Source organism: Oryx dammah, unplaced genomic scaffold (assembly GCF_014754425.2).
Source record: "Oryx dammah isolate SB20612 unplaced genomic scaffold, SCBI_Odam_1.1 HiC_scaffold_3, whole genome shotgun sequence".
In the NCBI taxonomy this organism is placed as follows: Eukaryota; Metazoa; Chordata; class Mammalia; order Artiodactyla; family Bovidae; genus Oryx; species Oryx dammah.
The window spans coordinates 55,058,071-55,073,854 of record NW_024070187.1 but is presented as its reverse complement, the minus strand read 5'-3'; the positions used below and the strand labels follow the sequence as shown (position 1 = coordinate 55,073,854).

At 37.9% G+C, this 15,784-nt stretch overlaps 1 protein-coding gene across 2 annotated transcripts in view; it reads left to right on the top strand.

The window, feature by feature from the left end:
- ARAP2 (ArfGAP with RhoGAP domain, ankyrin repeat and PH domain 2) overlaps positions 1-15,784 on the top strand; it is a 194,227-nt gene that overhangs the window by 92,868 nt on the left and 85,575 nt on the right. For both annotated transcript variants that reach the window (XM_040237993.1, XM_040237994.1), the window contains exons 16-19: positions 5,120-5,264; positions 9,973-10,075; positions 11,256-11,454; positions 11,638-11,701. In XM_040237993.1, the coding sequence (XP_040093927.1) occupies positions 5,120-5,264; positions 9,973-10,075; positions 11,256-11,454; positions 11,638-11,701 (511 nt within the window). The remainder of the gene's footprint in view (positions 1-5,119; positions 5,265-9,972; positions 10,076-11,255; positions 11,455-11,637; positions 11,702-15,784) is intronic.

The following is a 15,784-nucleotide window of genomic DNA, read 5'->3' as shown; positions in this document are numbered from 1 at the left end:
GCCCCCTCTGGACCTTTGCAGTTGCTGTTCACTTTGCAAGGAGCACATTTTCCTCAGCCTGGCAGCTTCTCACCTCTAGGGGATCATTTGAGGGCCACCTGGTCAGAGAGACCTCTGTGGCAGCCTCCTAAATTGTGGGCCCACTGCTGGTTCTTCTCTCTCATAGTGTGCTGCTTGTTTCCATGTGGCTCTCATTGCATGAACTGGATCCTTGTGTGATTTGTTTCTCTCTCCTTCTGGAGTGAAAGCTTATTGAGGCATCAGCATTCTCTGGTTTATTCAGCATCATCAAATTTCTAGTGCCTAATACAGTGTCCACACATAACTAGTCATGTGCAAATATTTGTTGAATAAATGGGCATTGCTCTAATCACATTACTGCTAGTGTAAAAGCACAGATGACTTTATATATACATAATAAATTTTTTATTGAAGTATAGTTTCTATATGGTATTGTATAAGTTTTACAGGTGTATGATATAGCAGTTCACAATTTTTATAAAGATTAAACTCTGTTTATAATTATTAGTTACTATTTTTTGACCTGCGTATAAAAATATATGTGCTGACACAAAACACATTTTGTTTGGGCAGAGCCTGCTTAAAAACACAGAAGAAAAAGTTGAATTAACAAGAAACAGAGAGTTTTGGTGGTTTTTTTTTTTTTCCTCTTTCCATCAAGATTCTGCAGCAGTGGTACTCCTGTTGAGCACCAGCTTTATGGAAAAATTGAATTATTTGGAAAGATTTAGAGATTAAAGTGTGGTTGTCACCTTTGCCTCTGAACAGCAAGCATCTGGACTGCATCACTCCATCAGGGCTTGTCAGGATGGCCACAGAGCAGACTGATTAAAAACAAAGAAAAAAGTCAAGGAATAAAATGCATGCAAGTCCTTCAGAGAGTTACAGAGGCTTCAAATTGTCAGTTCAGATTTTCAGGATTTGAAGTTCTTCTAGCCTCTGGTTATGAAGACTGATCTGTATTTTTCTTTTTCTCCCCAATTTAGTGTTCATGAAAGGAAAGATTGATAGCTCTTGTTAAACCTAAGTGTAGAGCTGAATAATAGCTTCCTGATTTTGTTTTCTGTTTTCTCCCCTCAACCGTATTATTTCCCCTTGGTATCTTACCTTGATTTGTTGACAGTGTTTGAGTTTTAAAAAGAAAGTGGTTGATAGGGTTTACTAGAAACTGTATTATCTGTTTATATTTAATTTTATGGGTTAGTATTGAGGAATTTTGAAGATCCTTTGTTCCATAAATGCCTAGCTTGCATAGTTTAAAAATGTTTCTTCAAGGCTGAAACATTTATTTTAAATGAAAGGAGTCCTAGTGCATATTTCTATTTTCTGTAGATACTGAATGCCATCAGTTTGGGAAATTCTTCATCAGGAAACAACTTTATGGTTTTAAAAAATAATAGTTTCACCTGAACTATCTCTCATTTATTGTGCACACATGTATTTGAAGGCACGGCCTCTGCTATACCCTGGTACATTTAAACAATGGACATACATGCTTCAAGCATATATCAGGCACAGATAGGGAGGTTGTGAAGTAGATAGAAGGGTACCTTCCCTAGTTGACTGCTTGGGTTTTACTCCCAGCTCTGATGCTGAGTACTTATGTGATGTTGGCTGAGTACTTATGTGATGTTGGTCAAGTCCATCAACTATCTTGTACCCATGAACAGGGTGAAAGGAAAGGAGTACATAATCATAGAACTGACCTAATAGGGTTGTTCTGAAGATACAATGAGTTAATGCATATAAGATATATAGAAGAACATATGGCACATACACATGATGATAAGAGGATAAGGACAAGGAGGAAGGGTAGCAGAGACACACAGGTATCCATATACACAACTGCTTCTGGTTTCCAGTTAGCCTTTGAATTTAGGACTGATGCTAAAGCTGAAACTCCAGTACTTTGGCCACCTCATGTGAAGAGTTGACTCATTAGAAAAGACCCTGATGCTGGGAGGGACTGGGGGCAGGAGGAGAAGGGGACAACAGAGGATGAGATGGCTGGATGGCATCACCGACTCGATGGACATGAGTTTGAATGAACTCTGGGAGTTGGTGATGGTGCTGCGATTCGTGGGGTCGCAAAGAGTCGGACATGACTGAGCGACTGAACTGACTGACTGACTGGTGGTAAGCTAACAATCAAGTTAACCATACTCTAGTAACTCTAGTTATATGGTTAACTCTAGAGTCAACCATAACTCTAGTAATATTCATAGGAATATTTCAGTAGGTCACCTCTGGAGTTCTTTATCTGTGCATGAGTAAATTGCACTAATGTTTTTCTGCCCTGATCTAAATGTCCAGTTTGAATAGAAGGAAAGAACAACCCTTCCAGTTAATCCAACCACCATAATAAACACGACCTCTTGTCTTATAAATATCTTGTGTCCTAAGAGTTGTCCATTCTGTGGCCCCAATCTTGCTTCTGGTAGACATCTTCTGGTAACTGATTAAGCAGTAAAACTTGTTCTGTAGCAGAGAGGATGTCCTGTCTGAATTAGCCCAAGCAGACCAATGCCATCCAATGTAGTTTTGTTAAAGCTTTCTGATTGCTTCCCAGATGAATAGAAATGTCAAATTTTCCTATCACAGCTTTGTTGTAATCCTCAGAGGTAATATCTATGCCTGCTTTGTCTGACCTCTGGCCTATTTTCACTTAAAAAAAAATGAGGTTCCTCAAGGATTATGGTGATGATGCTACAAGGTTAAATCTCCTCAAGCCCATATTTCTAACTTAAAATGAATTTGTACTCACCTTTTTCAAGAGGTCTGTCATTTGTTTCCCATTAGAATTAGCATAATTAGGTTCTGCATTTACATTTACTTTGTGGATCATGCGTATGACACTTGTCTAAGACCTTCCAATGTCTCCCACTTGTCTACTGAGAAAGGTGTGAACTCCGAAATACCTATCATGTAAGACTCCTGGGGCCTGGCCTCTGCCGTGAGCCTGCAGTCTTGTTCCCCTAATTTCATATGTAATCTCTTTCTTTGGCCAAATAGGTTTTTGACAGTTTCCCCTTCCCATGACTTTCTTCACACAGTTCTTAGAATTATGGAATGATTGGTAGTCAGTGTGCATTTTTTGCTACTTTAGAAACACACCTTTTCCATATAAATGACTATTTCAAAAGCCATAATTTGTGTGAAGTTTTTCCTTACCACTTCAGTCTGAGGGTAGCTTCCCTTTCAGAATGGGTCTGATCTCTGAAGGGCCCACCTCAGATGAGGATGAGAGAGGCAGAATTCTCAGTTAAAGGACAGGCAGTTACCTCCTTATTGGACGACCAGCTGATATTTTCAGGGTTGTTGAGTCTCTTTCTGTATTTAATGTTGGTAATTATTCCTTTTTGAAATGTTCACCCCTTTTTGGTTTATACACTGTCTCTTCTCATTTGTTTCACTGCCTTTGTGAACCCTTCTGTATCTATTGTTCCCTAAGTTCCCTAAGATTTTATCCTTGGTTACTGTGCGTTTTCAACTACGGCCTGTACTCTAAAGACTTTCTGGTTATTGAGGCTGTTCCTTGCCCCGAAGATTCAAATCCACAGGGTGATCTGCCTAATAGGTATTCCTACTTGAATTTCTAGGAGATATCTTTCATTTAGTGCATATCCAAGGAAATTCAGATTACATGCACTAAAACTGTTTCTACTTTATTTTCTTCTGCCTACCTTGTAATCAAAGCTAAAAATGATTAATAACCATTAATAAGCTCTCTTACTCCCTGTGTCCCATCAATAAATGTTTTATCCCTTTAGAATACACAGGTACATGTATGCATTTTTCTCTCCTCTCCTCCCTGTCTCTGTGGTCCCCATCCTTTCCTATCATCCCTTCTCCCCCTTACCCACCCATTATCCTTACTATCACTGTAGTACTACCTGCCTTGGATGGTTTTTATCTTTCACTTTTGACAGTGTCCCAGTGGGTCCTCTGCCTTCAGCCTCACCTTCTCACATCCATGTTTCACAGAAAGCAAGTGTTGTAAAATTTAAATCTGTAATTTCCTTCCTATGAAACCATTTCAGTGGCTTATCATCAACTCTAAAAGTAAAGTTTAGCAAACTTTTCTGAAAAGGGCCAGATAGTAAATGTTTCAAACTCTGCAGGTTAGATGGTCTCTGCCCTTGTTGCAAGAAAGCAGCCTCAGGCAATCTACAAATGAATGGGTGTGGCCCTTTCACAGTAAAATTTCTTGTTTACAAAACTGGTGTTGATCTGGATTTTGCCTGCAGGCCATAGTGTGCTGAACTCTTAAAAGATGAATTTCAAATCCTCTAAAAGCGTCTGCCTGCAATGCGGGAGACCTGGGTTCCATCCCTGGGTCGGGAAGATCCCCTGGAGAAGGAAATGGCAACCCACTCCAGTATTCTTGCCTGGAGAACCTCAAGGATGGAGGAGCCTGAGGGGCTACAGTCCGCAGGGTCGTAAAGAACCGGACACGACTGAGCGACTTAACTAACTAACTAAACAGGGCATTAGGGCTTCCCCGCTGGCTCAGTTGGTAGAGTCTGCCTGCAAGGCTGGAGACACGGGTTCAATCCCTGTGAAGGGAAGATCCCCTGGAGAAGGGAATGGCTACTCACTCCAGGGTTCTTGCCTGGGGAATCCCTTGAACAGAAGTGCCTGGCAGGCTGTAGTCCATGGGGTCGCAGAGTCCGACACAGCTGAGCTACTATGCTGCTACTAAACAGGACATTAAGGACATTTGTCTTTTGCACACCTATCTAACATCAGCCACAGATACTTTTTACCCTACATTTTCCCTTCCTAATACTCTGTATAGACATCAGCCTTTACCATTTCAGCATTGTTTTGCAGTGGTCTCTTTATCGATTTGCCTGTTTCTCTGGTCATCAGTGTCATAGTTATTTTTGTCTTGTTCATCCCTGGCTACTAGGTTGTAAATTTTTTGAGAGCATTAAGTATGACAGTTTTATATCCCATGCAGCAGTATCATGCTCTTTATACAAAATAGGAAACTAATACATCCATTTATTTGAATCCAGTTATTTAAGACCATATATTTAAAATTTTGATTTATGGTATAGCTCAATTTATTATTTGTTTTGTTTTAAATTCCTAGAGACAAATAAAAAGTGGTGTGTTCTAGAAGGAGGCTTCTTGAGTTACTATGAAAATGATAAGTCTACCACGCCTAATGGCACCATTAATATCAATGAAGTCATCTGCCTGGCTGTGCACAAAGAAGACTTCTGTTTAAATACTGGGTAGGTCTATCATTAAATAAGAGTAAGAGCTGAAAGTATTTTCTGATATATATCATAACAGCTAATAAGTGTCTTATCATCATTTCAATTCTTCAGTTGCTTCTTACAGAAGAGTTTGGTGGTTTCTTAAGGCCTACTCATTTTTCAGTTTCTAAAAGTTCCTTAGGGAATTCACTAAAAAGTGGGAAAATTAAAATATTTCATTAGGTAATATGAAAGGCTGACATCTTCACATCAAATTTTAAGTAAGTTTACATTATTCCATTCTTGCACATGTAGTCCCATAATTTTTATGATTCACTCACCGTTTAATATAGTGATTTAATGACAAAATTTAGGCTTTCATTAAATGTATCATGGTTAAAATAGATGACAAAAAAGTACAGTGATAATGTTCACAATAAAATAAATTATGCATATTGAATAGCATATTGAAATACTAAATTTCTTAAATCTATTTTGACATTTTTATGGTCTCAAAAAATTTTTAAGAGTAGACATTATTTTACATTAGTTAACATAGTTGACTCACAAATAGTTTAGTAGGATTCTGTGAGGACTTTTGGAAATTGACCCTCTAAGATCTTTGGTATGAAAGTTTCTTATCACATTTTGTAATGTAATTTTTTAAAAATATAAATATTAAAATGTGCAAAAATCAGTTATAAAACTGATAAAGGAGCATAGTATTTTAGGGAAGAGATTTGTAAAGCTATGTTATTTACATAAAATTATATGAAATACTGAAACATTTTACTATTATCACATAATGACCAGTACAAAAAAACCCAGTTATTTGTTGATTTATTATTTTAATCTTAATAGTGCTTTTATTCAAATGATTAAACAGTTTAATGTGGCTTACGATAAAAAAAAAAAAGACCCTGATGCTGGGAAAGACTGAAGGTGGGAGGAGAAGGGGACAACAGAGGATGAGATCATTAGATGGCATCAACGACTCAATGAACATGAGTTTGAGTAAACTCTAGGAGTTGGTGATGGACATGGAGGCCTGGCGTGCTGCAATCCATCTGGTTGCAAAGAGTCGGACACGACTGAGCAACTGACCTGAACTGAACTGATGGCAGGTTAAGTGTACTCTATGTATTAAATTGCTTAAACAATTCAAATAATTACTATTAGTTTATGTCAGCATAAAATCATATTCAAAAATAAAATCTTTTTGATAGAATGCTACTGATACAAGTAGATGTGCAATGAAAGCGTTTATAATGGGATGTGTTTAAAAAATAATTACTACAGCCAGATTCTTAATCACCTTCAATACCATATTATAGAATTTGAAATCGATAATGTAGCAACTGAGGAGTCATACACATTCAATTTTCAGAAGAGAGCTGATGGCTGGAGTATTAAAGAAGAGATTGAAAGAATAAAAATATAATTAATGAGAGTGTAACTAGAGGAGCAAATAATTTAAAACAGTGAGTTGAGAGACCCTTAAGATTGAACTGGTAGCATTCAGTGTGTGACTGAATGAAATGCTGATGTCAAAGGGAAGTATAAATTAAGATTCCAAGATTCTGTTGATGAGGCAGATGGTGATGCCTATAAACTGGAATGTGAAGGAGATAACAATAGGTGTGGGGTGAGAAAGAAAGAAGGATGATCAGTTTAATATAGGGTATTTTGAGTTTTTGTTTTTAGGTAATGGCAGCAATCCAAGTCTATGCCCCGACCAGTAACACTGAAGAAGCTGAAGTTGAATGGTTCTATGAAGATCTACAAGACCTTTTAGAACTAACACCCAAAAAAGATGGTCTTTTCATTATAGGGGACTGGAATGCAAAAGTAGGAAGTCAAGAAAACACCTAGAGTAACAGGCAAATTTGGACTTAGAGTACAGAATGAAGCAGGGCAAAGACTAATAGAGTTTTGCCAAGAGAACACACTGGTCATAGTCAAACACCCTCTTCCAACAACACAAGAGAAGACTCTACACACGGACATCACCAGATGGTCAACACCGAAATCAGATAGATTATATTCTTTGCAGCTAAAGATGGAGAAGCTCTATACAGTCAGTAAAAACAAGACCAGGAGTTGACTGTGGCTCAGATCATGAACTCATATTGCCAAATTCAGACTTAATTGAAGAAAGTAGGGAAAACTGCTAGACCATTCAGGTATGACCTAAATCAAATCCCTTATGATTATACAGTGGAAGTGAGAAATAGATTTAAGGGACTAATTCTGATAGAGTGCTTGATGCACTGTGGATGGAGGTTCGTGACATTGTACAGGAGACAGGGATCAAGACCATCCCAAGAGAAAGAAATGTAAAAAAGCAGAATGGCTGTCTGAGGAGGTCTTACAAATAGCTGTGAAAAAAGAGAAGCAAAAAGCAAAGGAGAAAAGGAAAGAGATACCTATTTGAATGCAGATTTCCAAAGAATAGCAAGGAGAGATAAGAAAGCCTTCCTCAGTGATCAATGCAAGGAAATAGAGGAAAACAATAGAATGGGAAAGACTAGAGATCTCTTCAAGAAAATTAGAGATACCAAGGGAACATTTCATGCAAAGATGGGCTGAATAAAGGACAGAAATAGCATGGACCTAACAGAAGCAGAAGATATTAAGAAGAGGTGGCAAGAACACACAAAAGAACTGTACAAAAAAGATCTTCATGACCCAGATAATCATGATGGTGTGATCACTCACCTAGAGCCAGACATCCTGGAGTGTAAAGTCAAGTGCGCCTTAGGAAGCATCACTACAAACAAAGCTAGTGGAGGTGATGGAATTCTAGTTGAGCTATTTCAAATCCTGAAAGATGATGCTGTGAAATTGCTGCACTCAATATGCCAGCAAATTTGGAAAACTCATCAGTGGCCCCAGGACTGGAAAAGGTCAGTTTTCATTCTAATCCCAAAGAAAGGCAATGCCAAAGAATGCTCAAACTACTGCACAGTTGCACTCATCTCACATGCTAGTAAAGTAATGCTCAAAATTCTCCAGGCCAGGCTTCAGCAATACATGAACCATGAACTTCCAGATGTTCAAGCTGGTTTTAGAAAAGGCAGAGGAACCAGAAATCAAATTGCTAACATCTGCTGGATCATCAAAAAAGCAAAAGGAATCCTGAAAAACATCTATTTCTGCTTTATTGTCTATGCCAAAGCCTTTGACTATGTGGATCATGATATACTGGAAAATTGTTCAAGAGATGGGAATACCAGACCACCTCACCTGCCTCTTGAGAAATTTGTGTGCAGGTCAGGAAGCAATAGTTAGAACTGGACATGGAACAACAGACTGATTCCAAATAGGAAAAGGAGTACGTCAAGGCTGTATATTGTCACCCTGCTTATTTAACCTATATACAGAGTACATCATGCTGGACTGCAGGAAGCACAAGCTGGAATCAAGATTGCTGGGAGAAATATAGATAACCTCAGATATGCAGATGATACCACCCTTATGGCAGAAAGTGAAGAAGAATTAAAGAGCCTCTTTAAAGAGGAGAGTGAAAAAATTGGCTTAAACTCAACAGTCAGAAAACTAAGATCATGGCATCTGCTCCCATCACTTCCTGGCAAATGGATAGGGAAACAGTGGCTGACTTTATTTGAGGGGGCTCCAAAATCACTGCAGATGGTGAGTGTAGCCATGAAATTAAAAGACACTTACTCCTTGGATGGAAAGTTATGACCAACTAGACAGCATATTAAAAAGCAGAGACATTACTTTGCCAACAAAGGTCCATCTAGTCAAGGCTATGGTTTTTCCAGTAGTCATGTGTGGATGTGAGAGTTGGACTATAAAGAAAGCTGAACACCGAAGAATTGATGCTTTTGAACTGTGGTGTTGGAGAAGACCCTTGAGAGTCCCTTGGACTGCAAGGAGATCCAACCAGTCCATCCTAAAGGAAATCAGTCCTGGGTGTTCATTGGAAAGATTGATGTTGAACCTGAAACTTGAATATACTGGCTACCTGATGTGAAGAGTTGACTCATTTGAAAGGACCCTGATGCTGGGAAAGATTGAGGGCAGGAGGAGAAGGGGACGACAGAGGATGAGATGGTTGGATGGCATTTCTGACTGAATGGATATGAGTTTGGGTAAACTCCGGGAGTTGGTGATGGACAGGGAAGCCTAGCGTGCTGCGGTTCATGGGGTCACCAAGAGTCGGACATGACTGAGCGAGTGAACTGGTCTGAACATATATACTTAGCTGTTTCAAGAAATACTTGGAGCTATGGACAAGCAATGAAAGAAAAATTCAAGATGTGGGATATTACTCTCTTTTCATCTATACTAAGGAGATGACATTTTGGCATAGGATGAGATGATGGAAGGAAAATTTGTGAAGACAAGAAGAGAACTATTTAGAGAACTGTTTGGACAATGTTTGCTTTGAACAGGGGGTCAGAATAAATTAAGAAGGAGTGATCTCAGAGGGATGAGGAGACAGAAGAGAGCCCCCTGCCACATCAGGGCATCAGCAAAGTCATGCCATACATAGAGTGGTTAGTCAGGAGAATATTCTTTTTGTCTGATCCATTTATTTCATTTGAATAAAGTACAAACCAGCAACAGAAAAATATGATAGGTAGGTGGTAGATAGATCTCACACTATTATTCAGGTTTCAAAAGGAATTTAATTAAAGGCTTGATCTTTGTGTAATTTTTTTCTCATAAAAGCCACACATAACCAGCAGTTCCTTTTTACTCGTTTGTCCTGTAGGCCCATCTTTACTTTTGAGATTTATTTACCCTCAGAACGTGCATTTTTATTTGGAGCTGAAACATCTCAAGTGCAAAGAAAATGGACAGAAGCAATAGCCAAGGTATTTATTTTTTCTGTTAATTTTTACTGGAGTATAGTTGCTTTGGGCTTCCCAGGTAGGGCTAGTGGTAAAGAACCCACCTGCCAATGCAGAAGACATGAGAGACATGGGTTTGATCCCTAGGTTGAGAAGATCCCCTGGAGGAGGGCATAGAACCTACGTCAGTATTCTTGCCTGGAGAATCCCATGGACAGAGGAGCCTGGCAGGCTACAGTTCGTGGGGTCACAAGGAGTCAGACATGAATAAAGTGGCTTAGCACATATGCACACACATAGTTGCTTTATAATGTTGTGTTAGTTTTTACTATACAGCAAATGGAAGCAGCCGTACATGTACATATGTCCCCTCCCTTTTGGACTTCCCATTCAGGTCACAGCAGTGCACTAAGTAGGGCTCCCTGCGCCACACAGTATGTCCTCATTAGGTATTTTATATATAGTGTCAGTAGTAGATAGTTGTCAATCTCCATCTTCTAATTCCTCCCACCACCCTTTCCCCCTTGGTATCCATTTATTTGTTCTCTCCATCTCACCAAGGTATTGAAATATTGTTTTATTACCTAAATCCAGAGAATATTCTTTACCTTTGGAGGTTCATGAAAATTTTTTACGAGGTTCCAGAAAGCATGTTCGTACTTAATTAGGTTTTCATAGGTTGTAGTCAAATGAGGTTGAGTTACCTTTCTGGAGCATCAAGCAGAAAAGAAATTAATGTAGGATTTTGGAGTCCTTCATAAAATTAAGGCCATACCTTGATGGTGGAGATCTTTTCGATATTGTAAAGTCATTTCTGGGTATGTCTTTTTATAGGTAGATTTCTTATTCATAGTGTACACAAATGGGAAAAGAACAGATTCCATAAAAGATACAAATGAAGACAGACATTGAAGGTTGACATTTTAAAGGATTCCACAAGTTGACAAAGAGAATGTCTTCCTCTTTCAATTCTGTATATATCAAGAAAAATGGTTTAAGATGCTGCCATTTAAAATTGCACTATATTTATAACTTTTCAGTTTTAAGACTGATGGCAAGTTTAAATAATTGTTTTGAAATCTGGATTACTCCTAAATCTTTAATACAGAAAAACAAGTTTTTCCCCTTTCCCTCATATCTTTAATTATGTAAGGGATTTCCTGTTTTCACTGTCTTTATTACTTTTTTGTATTTGTTTTAACAGCATTTTGTTCCCTTTGTTGCTGAAAACTTAACAGAAGCTGACTATGATTTGATTGGTCAACTCTACTACAAAGACTGCCAAGCCCTGGATCAGTGGAGAAAAGGCTGGTTTGCAATGGACAAATCTAATTTGCGTTTTTGCCTTCAAATGCAAGAAGGTCAGGAGGATAGAATGCACTTAAGAAGACTACAAGAACTAAGTAAGTTTTTTTTTTTTTTTTGTCCCACTCCCCTTATATCTGCACAGACTTCTTTGCTGCACATGGAAATAGTAGATGTCACATAAAATTATGATGACTCACTTCTTAACAGTGAGTAAGTAGTTGATAAAGGTATTTAGTGTAATGCTTTTAAATAATATGTTCATACTTCTTTCCCTCCAGCAATTAGCACAGTGGTTCAAAATGGGGAAAAATTGGATGTTTTGCTCTTGGTAGAAAAAGGAAGGTGAGTGCATTTTTGCTTTTTGTTCTTTATCTCAACGAATCTATGGAATTAGGTATTCTGGTTATCCTCTTGGAGGAGAACTCATTATTTTATCAACTGTTGGAAATTTTCTGAATCTTGTGTGGATATATGTATGTATTCTCTTTAGTAGAAAGAGTAGACCAGTGAAGCTTGCTTATTTGTATATTATGAGAAACTCAGTGGGATCAGTTATTGTAGTTTTCTACAGACCTAGATTCCTTTGCTTCCTTTGAAAGCACTTTGACATTTGTAAATATATTATCAGTGTAGATATATGATAGGTATAAATAATACCCTGAATCATGTATAGTTAAAACCTGATTTCTTGAATTTATTCAGTTTTTCAGTAAATATTAAGCATCTACTTTATGGTACTGTTATAGATACTGGGGATATTAGTGGTGAATAAAACAGATACGGTATTTGCCTTCATGAAGTATCTACATTTGTGGGGGGAACAATATACAATATAAGCAGGCAAAAAATTTGCATAGTATTATGTCCCTTAATTTTAAGTGTTTGAAGAAAAATAAGGTAAAGAGAGTGTACCTGGTAGAGTGGTATTCTGTTTTCAATAGGGTGCTAAGAGAAGATATCTCTGATCAGAGATCTGTATAGAGTGGAGAGAAAAAAAACAAAAAAACAAAAAAACATGCAGCAGTCTGAATAGAAGGTACAAGGCATGAGGGCAAGGATATTTTGAAGAGTGAGTTGTGTTTGGCATGTTCAAGGTCTGCAAGAAAGCTCCTGTGGCTAGAGAAATTTCAGTGAGTGAGAGAGGGAAGAAATGATTACAGAGATATCCCTGGGCCAGACTATAAAGGCTTACAGGCCATGGTATGTAAAGACTTGAATTTTATTCTAAGCATGGTGAGAAGCCCCTTGATTTGAGAGCCAAGAAATTCAGTCATCTGACTTACGTTTTTAAATGACTACTCTGACTCTAGATGGATAGCTTTCGGAGGGCATGAGTGAAAGTTTGAACATCAGTTAAGATGCTGCTGCAGAGGCCAAGCAAAAGGTGACTTCCTAATGACATAGTGTTCAGTGGTAAGATCTACTGTGTGGGTAGAGGTCAGTGAATCTGTTGATGAATTCGCTGACTGTGACAGTCAGAGATGATCCCAGAGTTTTTGGCCTGAGCCTTTACGTGAATTATGGTGCTCTTTTTTGAGATAAAATATACATGGAGAGTAGAGGTAGGGTATTAGTACATTTAGGGCAGTAGATCAAGAATTTGATTTTGGAAATGATTACTTGGAAATGTCTATTTGAAAGCAAAGTGGATACACAAGCCTGGAATTAAGTGGAAAGGTTACAGCCAGAGATAAATATTTGAGAGTCATCAGCATACATTTTGAGTTACTTACTTAGCCAAGGAACAGATCAGATTCACCTAGAGGAGGACTGTAGGTAGAAAAGAGACAAGGAGGTAGTCCCAGGGCTTTCAGTTTTAGAGGAGAAATGATCTAGCAAAAGGTCCTGAGAAGGAGCAGCAAGAGTCAGATCACAACAACTAGTATGGCATAGTCTCCTGAACAAATTATTTTCTTTCTATATCTTATCATTTGCTTTCAAATCCCATAATTAGAATGTTTAGCTCTTCAAGAGTGCAAGATAGTATTTGTGTGTGTGTCTATATATATATATATATATGTAATGATAAATATAAAAGCAAAGCTCAATTAGCCTTCCCTCCAGTGAACTTCCATGCTAATGACAAGGATAATGACTGAGCCATTATCTGAACCTGTCTTTTCTTGAACTTCACAGGAAGATGCCAACCGCTTTAGACAGCAAACGTATTGCTGATTAGATACGTATGTCAGAGTGTGTTTTTAACTTAGAGACATAATCAGGATTATATGTTTTTACTTCTTTATTTCTGGACTTAAAATGATTAATAATATTTTAGGTTCTAATTTTGCTACCAGTTGATAGTTTTACTGTTCTCTCAGAATACGTTCCATACATGTTCAGAAATAATAGTAAGAGAGTAGACAGTGTTGTGGCATTAAAAGACTAGCACACATACGCTTTTTCAGTTCAGTTGCTCAGTTGTGTCCAGCTCTTGGCGACCACATGGACTGCAACACACCAGGTCCCCCTGTCCATCACCAACTCCTGGAGTTTACTCAAACTCATGTCCATTGAGTCGGTGATGCAATCCAAACATCTCATCCTCTGTCATCCCCTTCTCCTCCTGCCTTCAATCTTTCCCAGCATCAGGGTCTTTTCCAATGAATCAGTTCTTCATATCAGGTGGCCAAAATATTGGCATTTCAGCTTCAACATCAGTCCTTCCAATGAATATTCAGGACTGATTTCCTTTAGGATGGACTAGTTGGATCTCCTTGCAGTCCAAGGGACTCTCAAGAGTCTTATCCAACACCACAGTTCAACAGTATCAATACTTTGGTGCTCAGCTTTCTTTATAGTCCAACTCTCACATCCATACATGACTACTGGAAAAACCCCTGGAGCCCCCCGAAAATAAAGTCTGTCACTGTTTCCACTGTTTCCCCATCTATTTGCCATGAAGTGATGGGACTAGATGCCATGATCTTAGTTTTCTGAATGTTGAGTTTTAAGCCAACTTTGTCACTCTCCTCTTTCACTTTCATCAAGAGACTCTTTAGTTCGTCTTCATTTTCTTCTTCATTAGCCATCTGCATATCTGAGGTTATTGATATTTCTCCCAGCAATCTTGATTCCAGCCTGTGCTACATCTATTAATATTTATGTAATACCTGCTGCCTGTTACCTACATGGCAAGAAAAAACGGTCAAAAATACAGATTTGTTGCTTGAGCTCACAGAGCTTATGTTCTTAAACAAATTAGCAACCAGAAGCTTGCCAGTGAAATTTATTTTATATATTACATATATATATGTAATTTTAAAAAATCATGTTACTGTACCCAAGGTATTTTCCTACCAGTTTTAGTCTATAAAGGATTTGACCAGTGGTACATAGATTTTAATTAAAATGTGCCAAATATGGATTAGTGTTATTCAATCTGAATTTTTATTTAGTGCTAACCGCATGCCATGTACTCCCTCATGAATGCAAGAAAAGGAAGCCAGAGGACGAAATGTTTTGTTACCTTATGACATCTTGAACTTTACCCTGGGCAACAGGAACCAGAAGGTTTATGGAATAGTTTAAAACTAGCAGGATTCCAAAATAATGGTCAAAGCTGCTTCATTTAGTTTTTGAGAATAAAGTTTTTATCTGTGTGCCTGTGTGCTCAGTTGTATCCAACTTTGCATCCCCACAAACCATAGCCTGCCAGGCTTCTCTGTCCCTAGGGTTGCCCAGCAAGAATACTGGAGTGGGTTGCTATTTCCTTCTCCAGGGTATCTTCCCAAGCCAGGGATCAAACCTGTGTCTCCTGCATTGGCAGGCGATTGTTTACTGCTGAGCCACCAGGGAAGACTGTTTTTATCTACATGTGTTATCAATTAGTTATGTTGAAAGCATTTTTATGAAAGGCAATAATAGAGAATGTGTCAAGATGAGAGTAGGAGAAATACAGGATAAATATAAAACCAAGTTATTTTTCTTGAACCTCTTTGAATAGCTGCTATACAAAAGGAACCATTGAAAGACAACTATGTTTATCATATGCTTATATTTTGGTTTTACATGCTTTCCCTGTTTTCTCCAAATCAATAAGATTCAGATAATAGCAATAATAAAAGGATGACAATGTATACAAATTACTCTGTACCAGGCACTATTTTAAGCACTTTTGTACAGCCTTCCAGTGTCTATATGATGCTGAGGGGGATAATCCAATTTGAAATCAAGATAAGGGCAGTTTTTAACTTAACAATGTAACCATTTCTTTTTAAAACAAGTGGTATTAATTTACCAAGATCACTCTCAAAAATTAAGTCAACTAATATGTTAGGAGCCTGGATAAATTATATGTCACTAGAATTTAAATTTCAGCATCTTATTAGAAAGTAAAAAGTTTATTAGAAAACCTGAAAAGTTATTTTACTAGAAAAAATATATCCATCCAGTGGCCACCTAATTAAAGATGAAGCAGAAAGA